Source organism: Pediculus humanus, genomic scaffold (genome assembly GCF_000006295.1).
Source record: "Pediculus humanus corporis 1103172107590 genomic scaffold, whole genome shotgun sequence".
NCBI classification, from domain to species: Eukaryota; Metazoa; Arthropoda; class Insecta; order Psocodea; family Pediculidae; genus Pediculus; species Pediculus humanus.
In genome coordinates, this window is record NW_002987204.1 from 204,471 (window position 1) to 225,368 (window position 20,898).

Below are 20,898 nucleotides of genomic sequence, written 5' to 3' on the forward strand. Positions count from 1 at the left end.
TAATTTTCTCTCGTTTCAATCTCACTTACCGATCACTTATAGTAATAATAGTAATAATAATGATAAATAAAATAAAATAAAATAAAAACTTACGTGAAAAAAACATTGCTGAAGAAGTTAAAAAATTGTTTTGTGTTTGTTTGTTGTGTTTGTTTGTTTGTTTGTTTGTTTGTTTGTTTGTATTTCACTTGTCACATATCTTTAACGCACAACAACATATGATATGATAAATAAAAATAAAAATGAAAATTTAAAATAAAATTTGAAATAAAATAAAAATCCGTTAGAACTAGAGTATGTGCCAAAAGACGTGATTTTCATTACTGATTTCTTTATTATTTTATTATTATTAATATTATTGTATTTAGTCGTTTGTTTCTATACTTAAATTATTTGTTATACGCGTTCATCATGTGAAAATATTGTCATTCAAAAAAAAAAAAAAGGTTATTCGAATGAGGAGAAGGAGAAGGAGAAAAAAAATCCACATAATGTGGAAGTGGTGGTAATGCATGGAAGACAGAAAAAGTGTGACAAACGTTTTTATTATTATTATTATTATTATTATGCGGAAATGGTCGTGAAATTATTAATTGTTTTGATAGTGAAATTGTTTTAAATGGCACCAACACCACCACCACCACCCCCGCACCAACAACAACGACAACGACAACCTTTTTGTTTTTAAAGTTGATTTAAACGTCGTCAAAATTTTTCTTTTTTTTTTTTTTGGCGCGAAAATAAATTCAAATCCATAAATCATCATCATCATCATCATCATCATCATCATCATGAACTGTTTATTAGTATTATTAAAAACATTTTGTCGTGACGTTAACGATCAAGTGAATCCATTTATATAAAAAAATTTTTTAATTATTGAGTTTATAAAAAAAAAAAAAAAAGTTTAATTGTCGAAGTTTATTAATAATAATAATAATAATAATAATAATACGGGATTCACCCTCGATCCTTTTTTTTTTTTTTTTTTTTGTCTAAATGTGCGTCATCGTTTAATTTTTTTTTTTTTTTTTATAAATAAAATTATTGTTTTTTTATTTACTTATTTATTATTATTATTATTATTATGATTAGTCGAACGTTAAACTTTGAAAAGAGAAACATTTTGATCAGTTATATGTTTGAGAATAAATCTGTGAATTAGACAGTTAAAGCTTTAATTGAAAAGAAGGACGTTGACATTAAGACTTTTAAAAGTTTTTTTTTTTTTTAAATTAAAGTTAATTTTTTTTTTTAAATTTAATTTGTTTGTTTATTGATGATGATAAATTTTTTGATCTTTAAATAATGGGGAGGGGGAGGAGAGGAGAAGGAGGGAAAAAAATTTGTTTCAAATAATTTCTTATTAATGCTAAAAAGAAAAATAAATAACGTTTTTGTTGTTCGTTTTATAAAAAAAGAAATGAATGGTCGGCGTTTATAATCGTATAAAATGACGAAATATTTGCTTTCAAATTAAAAATAAATAAGTAAGTATAAATAAAAATGGCGTACGAATAGTTTTTCCCCCTTCCTCTCCCCCCTCCCCATTATTAATTATCGTTTTTCGGGAAAATTATTATTATTACTAACATTTATATAATGTAAAGATATGGTTTTAGTAGTACTTGTAAGTCGAACAAATTGCATAATCGTTAAATTGCAGGAGGGGCGGAGAGGGTGATTAAATGTTAATTTTTGATTTTGGTTTTAATGGTTATAAATTAAACGTGAAAATTTTTCTTTTTTTTATACTTACCGATTTTGTTTATTCGTAATTAAAAGAAAATTTCTGTTTTCTATCATTTATTCATTCAAATTCCTGTTTAAAAAAAATTTTTGACGGACCTAAAAACGTGACGTGAATTTTTCGTTTTTCGTTTGTTGTAAACAACCTGAAAAGAAAAAAAGAAAAAAAAAAACGAGTTCAAAACAAAATTTGATTTTTTTTATAAAAAAAAAAAAGTTCCAGATATGACTAAATTTTGACGAGAGAGAGTCACAAATTAAAAAAAATAGTTCAAAATTTGTTTTTTTTTTTTTTTTTACATTGAATATTTTTTTTTACAAATTTTTGAATTTTTTAAAATTACTAATTAAGTAATTGTTGAGTTTAAAAACGTTTGACGACGACCGTTAAGTTTTTATCCGGGATTATTAATACAAAAACAAAAACAAATGAATATTTTGTTTTAAAAAAAAAAAGAGAAGAAAAACAGAGCGTTAGACATTATAAAAAACAAAAATAAAATAAAAAAACGACCATAACATCATAAAAGAACGTAAATGATAGCATTAGATTTAAGAAAAATCAATTAAAATCAATTTTCATTCATAAGTTATTTATTTATTTGCTTTATTTCTCTCTATGTCTCTCTCTCTCTCTCTCTCTGTCTTCAACCTATGTACATAAACAAAAAAATAAAAATCTCAACTGGAAAATTTTAAATTCCAGGATAATATCAACGAAAAGACGTTTAAAAAAAAATTTTATATATATATATATATATTAAACTATTGATTTTAATTATTAAATAATAATAAAAAAAAAAAATAATAATAATAATAATAATGATAATAATAATTCAAGAACAAATTTTTAAACTAATTTTTTTCTTTTTTCATTCATTTTTCGTTTCGATCCGAACGATTTATTTACTTATTTTATTTTTTTTAAATAAAATAAATAATAATAATAATAATAATAATAATATTTCCGGTACGAATACATTTAAAAACAATAACAAAACATAACAAGTTAAAAAAATTATTTAATAAATAAATAAATAAATAAATAAAATGGTAACAAAATGATGTGTGTCTTTGGTTTTTTTTATAAATTTTTGTGATGCTCCAGACGTTCTTAAAAAAAAAAAAAAATTAACAATCGCATTCGTTATTTGTAAGTATTTACATGCAAATTTAATAATAATAATAATAATAATAATAAACAATAACTAATAATAATAATAATGATAATGATAACGTTTTCTAAATTTGATCAAGTTTTAGAGGGGGGGGGGAGGAAAAATTATTATTATTATTTTTTTCTTTTTTAATTTTTCCTGTCGTTACAAACTAAATAATAATAATAATAATAATAATAATAATAATAATATTATTATCATCATCATCATCATCATTAAAAGAATTTCAATAAATTATTTTAATTAATAATTAATACTAAAAAAAATTATTATTTTTTTCTCATTAATTTTTTTAAATAAAGCAATATAATTAATAAATTGACGTACTAACAATATATATATATATATATATATATATATATAATAAAATATCCATAATTAATGTAAATTTGATAAAACCAGGTACGACGCGTTTTATTATTTACACAGCATTTTATTATTATCATTTAATTTTTTAAATTTAAATAATAATAATAATAATAATAAAGAATGATAACAGGTTTTGTTTTTTTTTTTTTTTAAATAAATAAATAAATAATTTTAATAATACATAAATAGTAAAAATAAATAATAATAATAATAAAAAAGAAAGTAATAATAATAATAATAATAATAATAATAATATTAATAATAAATTTTCAACTATTTTTTTTTAATTAATGGCTCCTATCATCATCATCATCTCGGAAAAAAAATGTTTTTTTTTAATTATATATATATATATATATAAATTCATCGATAAAAATTTTCTTAAATTTAATTAGGCTAATTTTTTAAATTAAATTCCAATTAAATGTGACAAACAAAGATTTGATATTTTTATAAATAAATTTATTTATTTATTTATACCGATTTAGACCGTTTAATTAAATATTGTCATTATTAATTAATTAATTAATTAATTATTTCATTGTTTTTAATTGTCACAATTTTTTTTTCTAGCGGTAGCAATAGTATTATTATTATTATTATTATTATTTTCACTAGAAATAAATACACGTCGACGTCATCGTCTTTTTTTTTTCTTTTATTTATTATTTTATTTAATTAATTTTAATTCCATTGGAAAAAAAATGAAAACAGTTTGAATAAAGTTTCACGGGTGAGAGAATATTCGACGATTTAATAAAAGCTATTGATAATAATAATAATAAACTTTTTTTTTTTTTTTTTTCCTACTTATTTACTCTCTTTTTTTTTTTTTTCAACTACTTAAAGTTATTTATTTATTTATTTATTTATTATATACGGACGCTTTGTGTTTTATATGTGTTTCGTTTTTAAGTAAAAACTTAATATATATATAAAGGAGGGCAAAAATTTCATAGTTTTTTTATTTATTTATTTATGCAGTGAAATCATTTCAAGGCAGTTTTCTTTTTTTTTTTTTTTTTTACCGTATTTTGCATAATTTTTTTTTTTTTTTCTTTTCGTTCTAAATTTCATTTTTTATTTTCTTGTAACAAAATGATACCGAATTTCCACACGATATTGGGATGGTGATGGTTGGTGGTAACTATTTTTTCTTTTCGGTATCATTTTGCTGCCTGTATCATTTCCTTAGACTATCTTTGCTACTTGCTAACGAAGTACTCGCGCTGCTTTTAGCACTCGATTTTGCACTGCTTTGACTTTGTTGTTCTCCTCCGCTCCCGCTGTTGCTCCCACCGTCACCGTTGAGCGTGCTCGAACCTCCACCTCCTCCACCGCTGCTCCTCATAACTCTTCTGACCTGAAATTGTGTGTTGTTGTGAAACAGAAAAAAAAAAAAAAAAAATTTTTTTTTATTTTCTGATACCCCTTAAAACTATTTAATTTATTCATACTTTTTGCGTTCAGATTAGTTTTTCTTAACCTATCATTATTAATGGAGTCAAGGGGGCCCAAAATTTTTAATAATCATGTAAAACCTTCGACTTACTTACCAACAAATTATTTTACGAATTTTCTCTTTTCTTTTTTTTATAAAAAAAAAAAAATCGTTTACATCCCTTATTTCATTGAGAATCCAAACAATGTGGGAAAACTAACTTCAATTAATTTGACCGTTACATTTATTATTCTAAGGTGTAAAAAATAAATAAAATAAAATAAATAAAAATAAATAAATAAAAACTTAAAACAAAATAAATAAACAAAAAATTTTAAAAAGGAATGACGAATAATTTTAATATAAATTTTTTTTTTTAATTTACCACGGATATTTCTTCAACCGAAGTAGGCGTCGGGGGCGCACTTCGACCTTTCAACTTGCTTAAAACTTTATCGAGTCGATGAACGAAAAGATCGACGTCACTTTTCCTTATACCTAAAGCTGCTGCTGCGGTTAAATACGGTGTAGGATAATTACTATTGTGCGCTCCCCATCCTATAAAAAAATTTTAATTTTAATTTAAATTTAAGAGAGAAAAAAAAAAAAAATTATTCCACAATTTAGGTTTAGGTTGCAAACCTTCAAATTTACACCCGGCAACATCTTTGATATCGTTTCCGGTTATGACTCTAGTACCGGAAACGCTTCGTAAAAACAACATTGAGCCCAACATGGTGATGGTTTTTGTATCTGTACCAGCGAGGGAATTCAACGTCATTGCTGCATTTAAATAAATCAATATGTGTCCTTAATGTAATTATTTTGACAAAAAAAAAACAGTAAAAGTATAAAATTCCTTAAATATCTTTTTACCGATTGATATTGGATTATTTTTTGTGTCTAATATTTTTTCGCCATGTTTCGAAGCTACTTTTCCAAGTTCTTCCTTCAAGTAATTGTACATTTCCTTTCTTTGAGATATGAGATTTTTGTATCCGTTTATACCCAACGACAGCAAAGTTATAAAAACATCCATCGCAGGGCTCGACGAAGCACGGCCTAAACGACAAATGCAAAAGTTGTAAAATTTTTTTAAAAAAAATATTCTCATAAATATTAAAAAAACCAACCTGGATACATTTTTGAAATTTTTTCAATAAAACTTTTATCGAATCCAGCAATGATTGCTCCTCCGACAGGAACGAGGAAATTTTTATCGGTGCTTTGAACGAAAGCATCGACTCTCCCTCGTCTGGCAGCTTCTTGTATTAAATGCATGCATCTTGTACTTTGAAGACCGTAAGCATTATTTATTATATGTGGAATGTTGTATCGACTGCAAAGAACGGCTACCTAAAAATTTAAAACCAAGCAATGAAAAATATTCTTAAATATTAGGGTGAGGGGGGGGGGGAAATTATAAAAAGAAAATTACTTGATCGACTGAATCACTGGCCCTTGGTGCAAAACAGCTTGTGGTTGTAACAACACAAGCTATATGCTCAGCTCCCAATGCCGCCATTTGTTGTTCCATGGTAACCAAATCCGTTCTCAACTCATCTCCGGATGGTGCAGTTTCAATTATAATGGGTTTCAATCCTTAAAAGTATTTTTTTAAATTTACATTTTTTCAATTTCAGTTAGGATAATTAGTGTTTTACAACATTATTAATTTACCTGCAGTTACAATACATTTAAAACTAGATTTTTGATCAATCCTTGACCATAAAACAAATTTAGCATCTGGTCGTTCCTGTTTTATAGTCATCATGCAAAGAACTAAACTCATTCCAGTGGCTACAGGAACAACAAAACATCCTGCAGATGTTTTTACACCTATCAAATTTATCGCAAATTATAATAAAATGATGACAAGCATAGAAATAAATTATCTTGTTTAAAAAAATTAAATTTTTTTTTTACCCATAAATCGAATAACATCTAGAACTAGAGAGTTTGTTAGCTTATTGAGCAAGCTTGAACCTGCTGCTTTCGGCTGAACTTCTCCTAAATCCCCCGATCTGCCAATCCCATGACCCAGCCTGTAGTGTCTTTTAGCTACAAGGGCTAAAATTACAAAATTATATCTCTTTGTAATACAATTGTCTGTTATTATATTCAATAATGCTGACAAATGAAAACTTACAACAAGCAAATCTTGCTTCTCTTTCACCAACTCCACAATTTCCAGGAAAATTATTACTATCCATTTGAGCAAGATCAGCTAAAAACAATTCTATTGTTGTATCATCCCATCCTTCCTCAGGCCATTTTCGCTAAAAATATTATAATGCATTGAATAAAACTTGTTTATAATATACACTACTGATAAAGAAACTTAATCTTCATAGTATGTAAAATAAATGATAAATATTTAATGATGTACTTTAAATATGTTCATTGTATGATATATTTAATAAGTGTATTTCATCAATTCAAAATATTAATAGAAAATAAAATGACATTACAGATACAAACTAATAGTTTTTTTTTTTTTTTTTTTTTAAATACCTGCTCTATTAATTGTCTTATTAAATTTTCTCTGGACTTTTTTGCTGCAGCAGCTTGCTGGAGGTAAGTGGCTGGAATAAGCCTTTCTGCTAACATAAAACTATGACTATTCATGTCTTTTAAGACCTATTATTTAAAGTAATAAAATTGTATTTCTGCATCAAAATGGTCACCTACAAAATAAATTAATGCATGTACAAGATTTTAATAATAATTAAAAGGTATGAAAAATCATATTGCCTTACAGATATAATATTTCAGAATCAAAATTTTATTCAATTACTTTATAATGGCATTGTAAATCCTGTGCGCAAAGCATAAACTGTACGTATTTAAAAAAAAAAAAAAAAAGAAAAGAAAAGCACAAAAAAAACTTAACACATAGTAAAATATTTAACAAAACACGATAATATTAACAGACTTCTTTGATTTTCAATGTAACAAATGTTAATGTCAAGATTTTTAAATTTTCAATCAGAAAATTTTATAATGAAGCTTTTGCATAAGAATTTATTCATAAATTTTTTCCTCAAGTGAACAATCAATTTTTCCATAATTGTTTTAATTTATTATCAATTAAAACAATATAGTAATTAATAGAAAATTTTAATGCAGAATAAAACTACTTCACTTCATTTTTAATAAATAAATATAAGGAGTAAAAAGAATGAATTTTAGCAACTCTAAGAGAGTATAAAAATTAACTAACCAATTTCCGTTTATTTTACGTCACTGCCTTCTAAATTGTTCCGAAATAATTTTAACCATTTCCTTTTCATGCTTTTAATAAAATGGCTGTCGTTAGTGTTACGAATGGGTTTCGGTCATTACTTTTTTTAACTGAAAGTGCATTAAATTTTCGACACATATCTTCTTCTAGGTACGTATTTTCAAACAATAAAAACTAATTAATTGTCGTATTGAAAAATTGGTTCTAAATTCACTTTATATTTGACCATGCTTTTCTTATACATTATATAATGATGCAATATAACTTTATCTTAAATTTTAAAATATTTTTTCGAACGGTTTTTTGAATAAGACTTAATGTTATTTGTCAAATAACGATTAATTTAAAATTCCGATAATAATTTTATTGGTTTACTTGTTCTTTACAGATTTAACAAAACCCCTTTTGGAAAGTTTAACTGGATTGGTAAAAAGTTTACAGCAACAACTTCTGAAAATGTTCAAGATAAACCTCCTGAAGGAAATGAAGGAGAAAAATTATCTGAAGCTGAAAAAAAATTAAAATCCGATATTGAAAATTTAAACAAAGAATTAGAAGCAGCAACGAATAAAGCTGCTACATTTGAAGTAAGTCGATTATTATTTATTGGGTTATTTATTATATTTGGCAACTAAGTAATTGCGGATTTCAACAACTCTTGAGATGCTATTATTCAGTTCCTTCTGTAATATTGAGTATCAAAATTTCATTGAACTCTTAAATTGTTTTTGAGCAAAAGACACTTGAACCTGGGTAACCCAAGCATACATTTCCTCTACATTTTGCTTATTAATTTCTGAAAGGGTATTTATACTTTACAAGTCCATAAAAAGTTGTAGGCTGTGTAGAGGGATGAAGCCTTAATAGAACGGCAGTGTCAAAACTGGTCTGCGAAATTCTGTTCTGGAGATTTTTCTTTGAAAGATGAGGAGCACTTTGGGGGTCCAGTGGAGGTTGATAATGACTAAATAAAGGCTTTCATTGATTATGATTGGCATAGTTTGACTAGGGGCATTGCAGAGAAGCTAGATGTGTCACATTTGTGCACAAAAGAAGCTTGTTGCATAAATTTGGGGGGTGTGAGTTAACAAGACAACTTGATCTTTGCTTTTTTAATGAGACTTTACCAGAGATAAAAAGACGTTTTGAGGAAAACATCCTGGTTTAGGCAAGGGAAACAGGCACCAACAACTTCTAAGGTTGACATTAACCAAAAAAAAGGTACTGTTATCATTTTGGTGGGATTACAAAGGCATAGTCTACTTTTACCTGCTGCCACAGACAATAAATTCAGAGGTTTACATTCAACAATTGACTAATTTAAATAATGCCATCCAAGAAAAAGAACCAGAGGTAGCCAATCGAAAAGGAATTTTCTGAGAAAAGCCAGGCCCCACCCCCCCCCCCATCTACATAATTAATAATAAATCTTTTTTTTTTGTTTCCAAAAAAAAAAAATTTGCAATTGTTTAGTTGCCAATTTGATATATTTATTATTTATTTTACATGAAACTAACCCTCAATCATTTCTTATTTTTCAGGACAAATACAAAAGATCACTTGCTGAAGGTGAAAATTTGAGACTAAGGCTTACAAAACAAATAGAAGATGCTAAATTATTTGGAATCCAAAGTTTTTGTAAAGATTTATTAGAGGTAAATATACAAAATAACAACAACAACAATGAAAATAATTTTTGAAAGTAAAGTTTTTCACATTATTCAAAAAAAATATTTTTTTTCCATTTTAGGTTAGTGATATACTTCAGAGAGCGACTGAAAGCGTACCAAAGGAAGAAATCACGGATAAAAATCCACATTTGAAAAATTTATTCGAAGGTTTAACAATGACGGAAGCTCAATTACAAAACGTTTTCAGAAGACACGGATTGGTTCCCGTGAATCCGTTAAATGAAAAATTCGATCCCAATTTACACGAGGCTTTATTTCAACAGGTGAGTATGTATTACACTGAGATATTTCAAATTATTTACATTAAAATCAAACAACACTGATATTACCGTTTCGCATTGCAGGAGGTGGAAGGGAAAGAAGCTGGAACCATCGTAGTCGTATCGAAAATCGGTTATAAATTACACGAAAGAGTCATCAGGCCAGCCCTCGTGGGAATAGCAAAATCTCCATCTTAATGATCATCATCGAGGCCATAGCCGTTTTGTTATTTAAATCTATATATATATATACGTACACCCATGTAAATTTACCATAAGTATAATATTCTGTGTTGTTACCTAACACGCGTTGGAGTATTTGAATTCATTCCATAGAGGAGAACACTCTTCTTCTTGCACCCGTTCACAGTTGGCGACCCTGAATCGAAACCTCTTCTTTTTTTTTTTTTTTTTTTCCCTGCCAATAAAGAATAGTCTCCCCCTTCGAAAAAAAAAATAAGAAAATATAAATTAGTGTGTAAACTTTAAAGTTAAAAAAAAAAAAAAAAAAAAAAAAAAAGTTTATTATTAATTTGTTGTACCTTCTTATCTATTCCTCCCTTTTCCTTGATTTAAAATCAACTGGATCGAAGTTTTTTTTTCCTATAATTTGTCGTTTTGGATTTCGTTACTTTTTCCTCCTCCTCCTCCTCCTCCTGTCCATCTTCTTTTTCTTCTTTTTCTTCTTCTTCTTCTTCTTCGGATGAATTTTTTAATCCGTAAATTCTTTTACTCTTCCTCTTATTATTATTATTGTTGTTGTTGTTGTTTACCATTTTTTTATTTCTTTTTTTTATATCGTTTCGAAATAAATCATCTGAAAAGAAAAGAAAAGAAAAAAAATTGATTTTATGTGAGAAAATCTATGGAGAAAGAGGGGGTGGGAAGGAAAATAAATGTTTAACTTACCTGAATCATCCTCATCGCTTTCATCTTTTTCGAATAAATCTTCCGAATCCCGACTTTCCTCTTCTTTACAATCCCGAATCAAATTTTTTTTTTTTACATTCGTTTCCTCGTGTTTACGTTTGTTTAAATTTTTCGTAACGGATTTTATATCTTCATTGTCTTCTATCGTCGCACCACCACCTCCTCCTCCTCCTTCTTCTTCCTCCTCTTGTTCTTCTTCTTCTTCGGAATCGGAGGGTAAATATTTTTTCTTTTTCGTTTTTTTCTTGCTCGGCATCACGGGCGCCGCTTTTCTATTATCGCTTTCTAAATTTCCAATTTTATTACCGCAACATTTATCCCGATACTCTTTCACCAATTCTTGAAATTCATTCACGATCCCTTTATCCCTCTGATTATTTTTTCCCGCATCGGCGATGATCGTGCAAAACGCCTCGTAAACTTCTGCCAAATACATTTTACCACCGAAACTTTTTACATTTTCGTATATTTTTTTAAAACTTTTTTCTCCGTAGCTTAAAAGGGATAAACAATAAGCGAGATCGCACCATTGCCTTTCCGTCGTCGCCGATTCGAAATATTGACAAATTTTCTCGACCAAATATTCAAATTGTTTTTCCTTCGTCACCAACGACAGGATAAATTTCATTATTATTTTAAATTTATCCGGCGATACTTGGGATTCCCTTTGTGTTAAATTCGATATTAAACTCGGTAAAACGTTGTAAAGAGAATTTCCCTTTTGCGAATATTCTCGAAAAAAATGTCGAGCGACTCCTGTAACATACAAAAAAAAATTTCAAATTTTTTATTTCAATCGTTCCAATCGAAGAAAGAAAAGAAAAAAAATGACGACTCACTTGCAATTTTGACATCCTCATCGACAACGCAAACGGCCAAACTTGAAATGTGACTTCGAACCTTAATCATTTCGTTAACAATGAGGTCGGTTAATATGAGTATCGAATTGTACCTGACGGAAGGATTTGAATTTTTCAACATTCCGTACATGTGAGGAGTCCAAGGTTCTAAATTATTCGGAAACCTGTATTGCAATGCACCCAGAGCGATTATTGCATTTTCCTGCCTTCCTCTTATCTGACTTTTTTCGCATATCGTCACGAGCAATTGTAAATTGTCATCGCAGAAAATCGATGAAACTTGCATGAATTTCGACAGAGTTATGAGTGACGCATTTTGAAGAGGTTTGTTATTGTATTTTCCGGGATTTTTACAAATTGTTAATATGAGGGGAACGAATTTGGCTAAAAATCCTCCTCCTCCTTTGACAATTTCATTTTCCGTCCTCTTTTTCATTTCGTCTATATCCATGTCATCTGCGGCTACTTTATTAAATTCTAAATCTTCCGTATTGGTCTCGTTCTGAAAAAAAAATTTGTTTCCGTTAATATTTTTACAATGAACAGAAGCAAAAATAATAATTATATAAAAAAAAATTTAATAAATAAATTTTGCTACCATTATTTTATTATCAATTTTGCTCTCGTTCCAACCCAACATTCTATTTTTTCTAATCGAAATATTAAATTTTTTATTTTCTTCCATTTTCCTCAACTTCTTTTCATACTCGGATTGATTTCTTAACTTTAATTCATCCAAAATGGGTCCTTCCAAATATTTCACATAATTTGCTGCTACTTGACCCAATATCGAAATAAAACGAGTCAGTAAAATAATTATAATTTCGTTTATGTCTTTGATTTCTTTTTCACTTGAATCATCATCATCATCACCGTCTTTTAAAAAATTATTACATTCTTCCTTTTCCAAATTAAAATCTACGTTTATGTAAAAAAAAAAAAAAAAAAAAATTAAAATTAAATAAAAATTTTTTAAATGTAGAAAAATATACATTTTATTTTATTTTACACCCACCATTATAATTTTCACAATGGAGAATGTTTACGTCGTTTGACTTTTTCGATTTCAACCATTTTTTCGACAGTATATCATTGTACATGTCGTGCAGTAACCGACAGGAAAATTTATCCGGATTTTCAACGCAACGAAATGTTAAATTAATGGCTTCTTCCGCCATGGGAATAAAATATTGGTCGTCCGTTTTCCAAATCCCTTTTCTCAATAGATTATGCAAAACTTTAAATATTTCGTGATCTCTTGGATACCTTAGGCTGTGATCGAAATTTTTTCCAGGTTCTTTCGAAGGAACTAAAAATTGGAAAGCTTTGCATGTTTCTTTGGCTATGAAAAAATTTTTTGATCCGCGATTTTTTAAACCTTCGTTTAAAAGTATCGAAAGATTGTTTTTTATTATTTTCGGCTCCTCCCTGCAAATTTTTTTTTTTTTTTTTAATTTATAATAAAAAAATGTAATTGAATAAATAAAACTTTAAATTATTAAATAAAAAAAAAAAAAAAAAAAAATTACTCACGATCCAATCATTCTTATCAAAACTAATGCGGCCCAACATTTGCTTTCATTTTCGGATTTTGAATTTTTTGCGGAAAATTTTTCGAAAATAACTTGAACAATATTTTTATCGATAATTTCCGTTTTAACCCATTCTTTAACGACTTCTTCTAATGCTTCCAATTGACTAAAATTAAGTTTCAAAACGAGTTGACTTAAATTTTCGACGGTGGTGAGTGATTTTTGCCTGAAATAATAATAATTTTAATAATTAATGATTTGTAATTATAATGGTAAATAAATATTTAAATGAACAAATGTTTTTTTTTTTTTTTTTTTACCTTTCATTTCCGTTTGCTTGAAAGTATAAATCTTTATAAGCGTTCGATACGGCAGATTTAATGTTGGATTCTTTTGAAAAAATTAAATGCAACATTTTTCTAATCCCTTCTAAAGCTTTTGTAAAACCGAACAAATAAGCAGATGAAAAAAAATTAATGGCCTCGAGTACGTCGGTTGTAACATTTGAGTCTAAGAAAGTTAAAATAACCGGAAGTGCCAGATCAATCAGTTTTGAAAATTCCAACGTGTTTTCCAAATATTCAATGACGACATTGTGCTTTTCTATTTTTTCTTGATCTTCAGGCGAAATGGTTAAAATTGTAGTTTTTTTCTGAGTGTAAATTTTATGTAAGATATCAATTAATGATTCCGTAACGCAGTTTTCTATCTCGATATCGTAAAGTTTACAAAATTCATTTTTCAAATTAAATGTCATTTTGATTGCTTTCTCATATTCTCCACTCATTAAATAATTTCCTATCGAGTTAATTAATACATCAACTGATTCATCAAAATCTTTGTCTACACTACTCGAATCTTTATCTTGATCGATTGTAGAAATTATTTCGAGCAAATTCTTTTTTATTTCCTCCCATTTATCAATATCAGTTTTGGAAATGTAATTGTTTGTAATTTGTTCAAGTTTTTTTTTTTCCTGTTGTAATTGGTTTTGAATTTCCAAACAGTTAAGCTAAAAATAAAATATAAAATTTAATTAAATAAAATTAAACATCAATCGGTTTTTAAATAAAAATTACTATTTTAGTAAAAAAAAACAATTACTTGACCACAAAAAGGATTCCCTTCCAACAAATCTCTAATTAAATGCACAGCTTGTTTTTTAACATTTGTACTTTTATCATTTAATCTTCCTATAACTAATTCTAATAATCTATTGATTCTTGATACTGGAATAGCTTTCCCCAAGCATAATTTTTGCCATGTTTGAAGAACTTTTGTCCTTACAAAAGCATTCACATCATGAATGTGTTCTTCAAGACAAGTAAGGTATTCATCTCTCATTTTTTTGTAATTGTCATCGAGATTTTCTTTTGTTAAAATGCTTAATACGATTTCTCCTAATACGCCAACAACGCATATCCTCATACTGTACGAGTCTCCATTTAAATGTGTAATAAGCAAATCGATGGCTGGAATAATAGCTTTCGGTACCGATTCTGCCAACTGAACTATAAATAAATTAAGATTTCTCGTTCCAGAAATATCAACAGCTAATTGATCTCCATCTGTATCTGCAACTTCTCTTACAATCTCTTTTACAATGGAATTGCAGTTGCACTCCTGAACTAAATAAGTAACTCCGTATGAAAGTGCATTAACCAAATGATCATTAGTCTTTAATAGTTGAACTACTTTAACGCAAAAACTTAGCCCGTGTAAATAATTATTGATCAAAACTCCTAATATTTGAAAAATTGTTTCTTTTATACTCTTGGCATTGACACTGTTGATCATGGGATCTTCTAAGCAGTTGTAGCAAAAATTACCTATTAAACTAAAAATTTTAATTAAATTCGGATTAAGTAAACAGAAAATAATGATAATGCAAAAAACCTTACTTAACAAAATCTTCATCCACCACCGGAGGCTCCCATAACAATTTTAATGGAAGTAACAAAAAAGAATGCATTTCAATCAAAATCAATCTTTTTTCTTCAGCCCAATCGGATTCTTCATTAATAACCTTATTCAACTTTTTACGAGGCTTTCCTTCAAGAACTTTATTACTTTGTTTAATATTTTCATCCTGATGAATTTTCATAAATTCTATAACTGTATAAACTATCATTTTTGTAATGTTACACATTTTCCACTGTAATTCTGAATCTATACAAGAAACATCTTCAAATAAATTTTCTAAACTTTTAACTAATATATTAAAACTTTTTTTAAGAATTTTCCATCCTTTGTCTTTCACATTTTGAGAGCATTGTTTAAATTTTTGAAGCAATGAGAACATGCATGAAAAATGTTCAATGATAAAATCTATTCCTTCCTCGTTTAATGCTGTTTTAGCGAACTCTAATTTTTCACCCAAACTTATAACATCGTATTCTTCTTCCACATAAAAATTATCGTTACTAGAATGAGTTAAAAGATCTTTTCTATTTAATGGTATAATAAAATTTCTAACAAACATGTTAACTGCAGAGAGAATAATTTTCCCGCATAAACTAACGGCATCCTAGTGCCACTTCTAATCATAGATATAAATCTTCGAGACATCATTTTCATTTTAATTTTGATGCAAATTTTTTTTTATTCGCAAACAAGTTTCCCTTGGTAACACACTAATTAAATTTTTTTAAATATACCAATGACAAATATAACGAAAATTTTTAAAAACGGCGATAAAGCTAACGTGTATTTTAATTGATACTTATAATTATTATTCATATATTCCGATAGTACCGACAAAAAAAAAGGGGTTTAAAATGAAAATAAAATAAAACAATATTAAATCATTAAACTAATTTATATTAAATACAACTTTTAAATCATTAACAGTATTCTATATCAGCCAATCCAATTTCATTTGTGGTATTTACTGCATTAATTCCATTCCACAGCAGTCTTTGGCAATTTTAATGGAGAGTGCAAAAAATCCAAGACTTTTAATAAATTGCCATTTAACTGGATCGTTGTATATTCTTCTAAAAAACCCAGATAAACCTCCTTTTTCCATTACAAAAATAGTACCTCGGCTCAGTAACTACAAAAATAATAACTTCGCTGCGTAATTACGAAAATAATTCCAATATTTGAAGCAATTGCACAAGCTCTTCAATTTTTTCGAAACCAAACCATAATCTAGATTAATAATACCAACCTAAATAAGAACGTGTATTTAGACTGCAGAAATAAAATGTTTTTATCTCTATGACTATAAATTAAATTTTTTTCAACTAAACAAAAAAGTAAAAGTCAGATCCTCAACAACAACAAAAAATTTCTTACAAATTTCAAAATAAATAACTTAAAATTCTCAATTACACTGATATTTTATTTATTAAACACTACACAAAAAAATTAAGCAATTTGTAGTAGAAGAATTTACAATGTAAATATTAATTTAAAAAATAAAAACCAGAATTTAAATACTTAGTAATAAAATTTTTGAAAAAAAAAAAAAAAAACTTTTTTATTACTTCCATTGTGATAATTAATCCCCTTTGCTGATGATATTTTATTTCGTCAAATCTAATTGTTATTTTCGAAAAAACAGTATAAAAATTAAGATGTTTTTTATTTATTTAATAATAATAAAGTTTAAAAAAAAAAAAAAAAAAAAAATTAGTTATTTAACAAAACATTCAAAAACCTTCCTGATACTGCCTTGATTCAAGTTTTGATTGTAAAAGCTCCAATTGTCTTTTGGCTTCACATTGTGGAAAATTTTCTAAATCGTAATATTGTGAAGCGATTTTAAGTAACCAATCCGCTAAAATACAATTAATAAATTTATTTATTTATTTATTTAGTTTTCTCTTAATACAGTATTGCTAAAATATAAAACGATTAAGAAATAAATTTAAAAATAACTCACGTTTTATGTCTGTGACTGTCCTAATGTAATTTTTTGTCGTCAATACGAATTCGTTGTAAATAACCCATTCCGGTCTATGATCGAGACAAGTTGATGGATGTAATTGAACAACTTGATTATCCTTAATTGTTAAATAATGTCCGGTTTTTTCTAAATGTGCCACCTGCAAGACAAATAATTATTATTATTATTATTACTCTAATACTTTGATAAATACATGAATCGTTTTAATGGCGGGTACCTGCATGAAAAATCCAGCAACTAACGCTTTCCTTATATTGATGTAATAATCTTTCGACGTGAATTCTGTTGACGTTCTTTTTAACTCAAATCTATCCATGATTCTCGACAATTGTTGTCTAACGTTATCCCCCGATTTGAGAGATCTATAGTTGACAAAATTATCATAACACCATTGTGGATCTTCCATGTCTGAAAAACAAATAATAATATTTCAATGGTAATTTAAAAAAAAAAAAAAAACTGACGACATACACACACACACACACACACACACACACACACACACACAAAATAAAACTTACTTTGCTTGAAGGCGTGATAAACGTTTAAAAGTGTTAAATGATCACCATCTATGTGAGCGAATCTCATTTTTGCATCGTCAGCCGCTTTTCTTGCTTCATTTGGTCTCACGAAACACTGTGGGACTAAATAATGGAGAGGCAGATGCCCGCATCCAACCAGTTTAGTTCATCTTTTAACCTACATGAGCTATAGCAAGTTAGAATCCTTCCAAGTTATTATTTATTGAATAAAAAAAGATGATTGAAAACGTTTTATCAATCATTTTTTTTTATATACATATATATCTATATATATTTTTTTTTTTTTTTTTTTTTACGAAGAAGGATTCTTCCCTGCAAGAAATTTTTCTTGGACCGAAAGTTTTAGTTTTTTTTTTTTTTTTAGCTTACCCCCCCCCCCCAAAAAAAAAACCTTGAGGAAAAATCGAACAACTGATAACAATTTTGGCTTCAAGTTTGTCAAGTTTTTAAAATTATGATATCCGTGCTTTACAAATTTTTTAAATTTTTAAATTGTGCAAATATTTAGTTTTTATACTACCTGAGAGCATAGCCGTGATGGAAAGAATTTCATTGGAACAATTATGATCGCAGCTAGCTATCAACATTTTTGCTAATTGAGGATCTAAAGGAAATTCGGCCATGATGGCGCCCAACTGAGTTAAGTTTCCATCATCGTCAAGAGCCTCTAAATAGTTGAGAAGTTCTAATGCTCTCATAAGCGTTTCCGGAGCTAAAATTTCAAAAAAATAATAATTCGTTATAGAAATTACGTAATTTTAAATAAGCCCAAATATAAGAGAAGAAAATAAAACCTGGAGGATCCATGAAGTCAAAATGAACCAAGTCGTCAATTCCAAGTTTTTTTAGTTGCAAAACAACCGACCCTAAATTTGATCTTAAAATTTCTGGATAAGTATTATCTTGCATTTCTTGTTTATACGCATTTTCCGTGTAAAGCCTAAAACATTTTCCAGGGCGCGTTCTACCCGCTCTACCGGCTCTTTGTTGAGCAGAAGCTTTACTTATAGGAGACACTAACAGAGATTCGACTCTAATACGAGGATTGTAAACCTGAAATATTATTTTACATTAAATGCGCCATTAAACTTAATTTTTTTTTAAGATGGTATTTTCAAAATTACAAAATCAAACAGGTGCCTCACTTTTTGTTTAGCAAATCCTGGATCAATAACAAACACAACTCCATCAATAGTTAATGAAGTTTCTGCAATATTTGTCGAAACGACAACTTTTCTACCAATGGCGCCGTTAGGTTTATTAGGAGGAGCTGGTTCAAATATTCTTTGTTGCAAATTGGGAGGCAATGTTGAATATAATGGAATGCATTTCATGTCACCTATTTCAGGTCCAATGCCTTCAATTTCTCTTTTAATTTTTTTACAAGCATCTTCAATTTCTTCTTGTCCTATTTTTTTGCATTATAAATTAACCTCAATAAAAAATGTTTAAAATAAAAAAATTTAATTTAAAAAAAAAATAAAAAGAAAAAAAAGAAACCTGTTAAAAACAATAAAATATCTCCAGGTATTTCTTCACACATGTGTATTTGTATCACAGTACGTATAGCAGCTTCCAAATAATCTTTTTCCGGTTCTGGAGTATAAAATATTTCAACAGGATGAGTTCGCCCAGGTACATTCATTAACGGAGCATTATCAAAATATTGCTGAAATATAATGATTCAACATGTGTAACTACATAACAACATTAAATGGCTTAAAATACCTTTTTGTAAATAAAGTTTGTAATTTAAAAAAAAAAAATTTATAAATTTAAATTACCTGAAATTTTCCAGCATCTAGTGTGGCAGACATAATAACAAGCTTTAAATCTGCTCTTTGTTTGATAACTTCTTTTAAAACACCCATCAAAATATCAGTTGCTAAGGTTCTTTCATGAGCTTCATCAAGTAAAATCACTTGATAGGCTTCTAACATAGGATCTGACATTCCCTCTCTGAGCAACATACCATCTGTCATATACCTGAATAAAAATAATTTAGAATAAAATTTTATTAAACAATAATATTACAATTTGTAATTTCATTTTTATTAAAAACATTTTTCAATTAAGAAAATCAAAGCACTTATGTTTGTAGTTCATTATAACAGATTTCAGATGTTTTTTTTTTTTTTTAAATAAAAATTTCTTAAAAAAGACTTAGAGAGAAAATAATGTAATAAGTAAAATTAAACAAATCTTACTTAAGCATAGTTTTCGATGAAGAACAATCTTCAAATCTTATACTATAACCCACTTCATGCCCCAGGCAAACATCCATTTCTTCAGATACTCTTTGAGCAACCGACATAGCAGCTACTCTTCTTGGTTGTGTACAAGCAACCCCCTTGGAACCACAACATCTTGAGTATTCTACACACCTGTAAAATTATTTAAATTACATCAACTTTATTACTTTAATTTTATAAAAGAATAAGGTTACAAATAACAGTTTACAGGCAATGGCGTAATATGCTATTTAAAGATTCATACAATAACTTGATTTTTTTTAAGTAAAAATATAATTGAAAACTAACCATTGTGGTATTTGAGTAGTTTTTCCCGAACCCGTTTCACCCACTAATACTATACACTGGTTATTTGCTAACAATTTCATAAACTCTTCTCGATACTCGAAAACGGGCAAGGTAATTCTTTTCCTATACAATTCATGATAGCGAGGAGTGTGAGGTAATTTTGTGTAAGGGTTTATAGATAATCCTGATTGAGATTGATTTGAATATTTAGGTGCGGGGGGTCCGGAGGAAGAAGAAGAATTGTCACCTTCTTCGGTCCTGTAACATTCAAAAAAAAAAAAAAAATATTTATATATTTAAAGTGGTTTAATATTTCCTGGTTTGTTATTTGTATCAAATGATTTAATTTTAAACAACTTTACCTTTTTCTCTTAATGTAAGGATCTACCTCTATTCTCCTTTTAGACATTTTTGATGCAAATGCTTATTAAAATTTCAACGAAATATGAGCCGTAATTTTCATGGAACGTAAAAACGTAAACGAGTATAGCAAGATTTATAAAAAATGGCTGCTGGGGAAAATTGTCGCAAGTTTACAATATAATACAAATTTTTACAATGTGCAAGCCGTACATTCATTTTGCGATAAATAAACATTTATTTTTAGAGAAATTTAAAATATTAAGTAATTATTATTGTATTTCATTTA

General features: G+C 27.6%; 4 protein-coding genes across 4 annotated transcripts; 1 reads left to right on the top strand and 3 right to left on the bottom strand.

Moving 5' to 3' along the window:
- Positions 1 to 4,479: 4,479 nt before the first annotated feature.
- Positions 4,480 to 7,365, bottom strand: Phum_PHUM227520 (UGA suppressor tRNA-associated protein, putative; the record flags this gene model as incomplete). Its single annotated transcript, XM_002425867.1, has 10 exons — positions 4,480 to 4,659; positions 5,141 to 5,295; positions 5,380 to 5,520; positions 5,614 to 5,799; positions 5,871 to 6,093; positions 6,176 to 6,339; positions 6,418 to 6,576; positions 6,664 to 6,807; positions 6,887 to 7,016; positions 7,252 to 7,365. The coding sequence occupies 10 exons, from the start codon at positions 7,363 to 7,365 to the stop codon at positions 4,480 to 4,482; spliced, it is 1,596 nt and encodes a 531-aa protein (XP_002425912.1).
- A 677-nt stretch (positions 7,366 to 8,042) lies between these two features.
- Positions 8,043 to 10,130, top strand: Phum_PHUM227530 (grpe protein, putative; the record flags this gene model as incomplete). Its single annotated transcript, XM_002425868.1, has 5 exons — positions 8,043 to 8,131; positions 8,370 to 8,568; positions 9,523 to 9,636; positions 9,732 to 9,935; positions 10,017 to 10,130. The coding sequence occupies 5 exons, from the start codon at positions 8,043 to 8,045 to the stop codon at positions 10,128 to 10,130; spliced, it is 720 nt and encodes a 239-aa protein (XP_002425913.1).
- Positions 10,131 to 10,228: 98 nt separating this feature from the next.
- Positions 10,229 to 15,736, bottom strand: Phum_PHUM227540 (Condensin complex subunit, putative; the record flags this gene model as incomplete). The annotated part of the gene is made up of 9 exons (XM_002425869.1): positions 10,229 to 10,374; positions 10,842 to 11,618; positions 11,702 to 12,199; positions 12,356 to 12,573; positions 12,779 to 13,150; positions 13,256 to 13,480; positions 13,575 to 14,266; positions 14,359 to 15,091; positions 15,156 to 15,736. The coding sequence occupies 9 exons, from the start codon at positions 15,734 to 15,736 to the stop codon at positions 10,229 to 10,231; spliced, it is 4,242 nt and encodes a 1,413-aa protein (XP_002425914.1).
- Positions 15,737 to 16,910: 1,174 nt separating this feature from the next.
- Positions 16,911 to 20,658, bottom strand: Phum_PHUM227550 (ATP-dependent RNA helicase, putative; the record flags this gene model as incomplete). Its single annotated transcript, XM_002425870.1, has 12 exons — positions 16,911 to 17,038; positions 17,144 to 17,306; positions 17,385 to 17,575; positions 17,689 to 17,811; positions 18,230 to 18,421; positions 18,504 to 18,762; positions 18,855 to 19,117; positions 19,210 to 19,378; positions 19,494 to 19,695; positions 19,917 to 20,093; positions 20,250 to 20,507; positions 20,612 to 20,658. 12 exons carry the CDS (start codon positions 20,656 to 20,658, stop codon positions 16,911 to 16,913), a joined length of 2,172 nt encoding a protein of 723 aa, XP_002425915.1.
- Between the last annotated feature and the right edge of the window lie 240 nt (positions 20,659 to 20,898).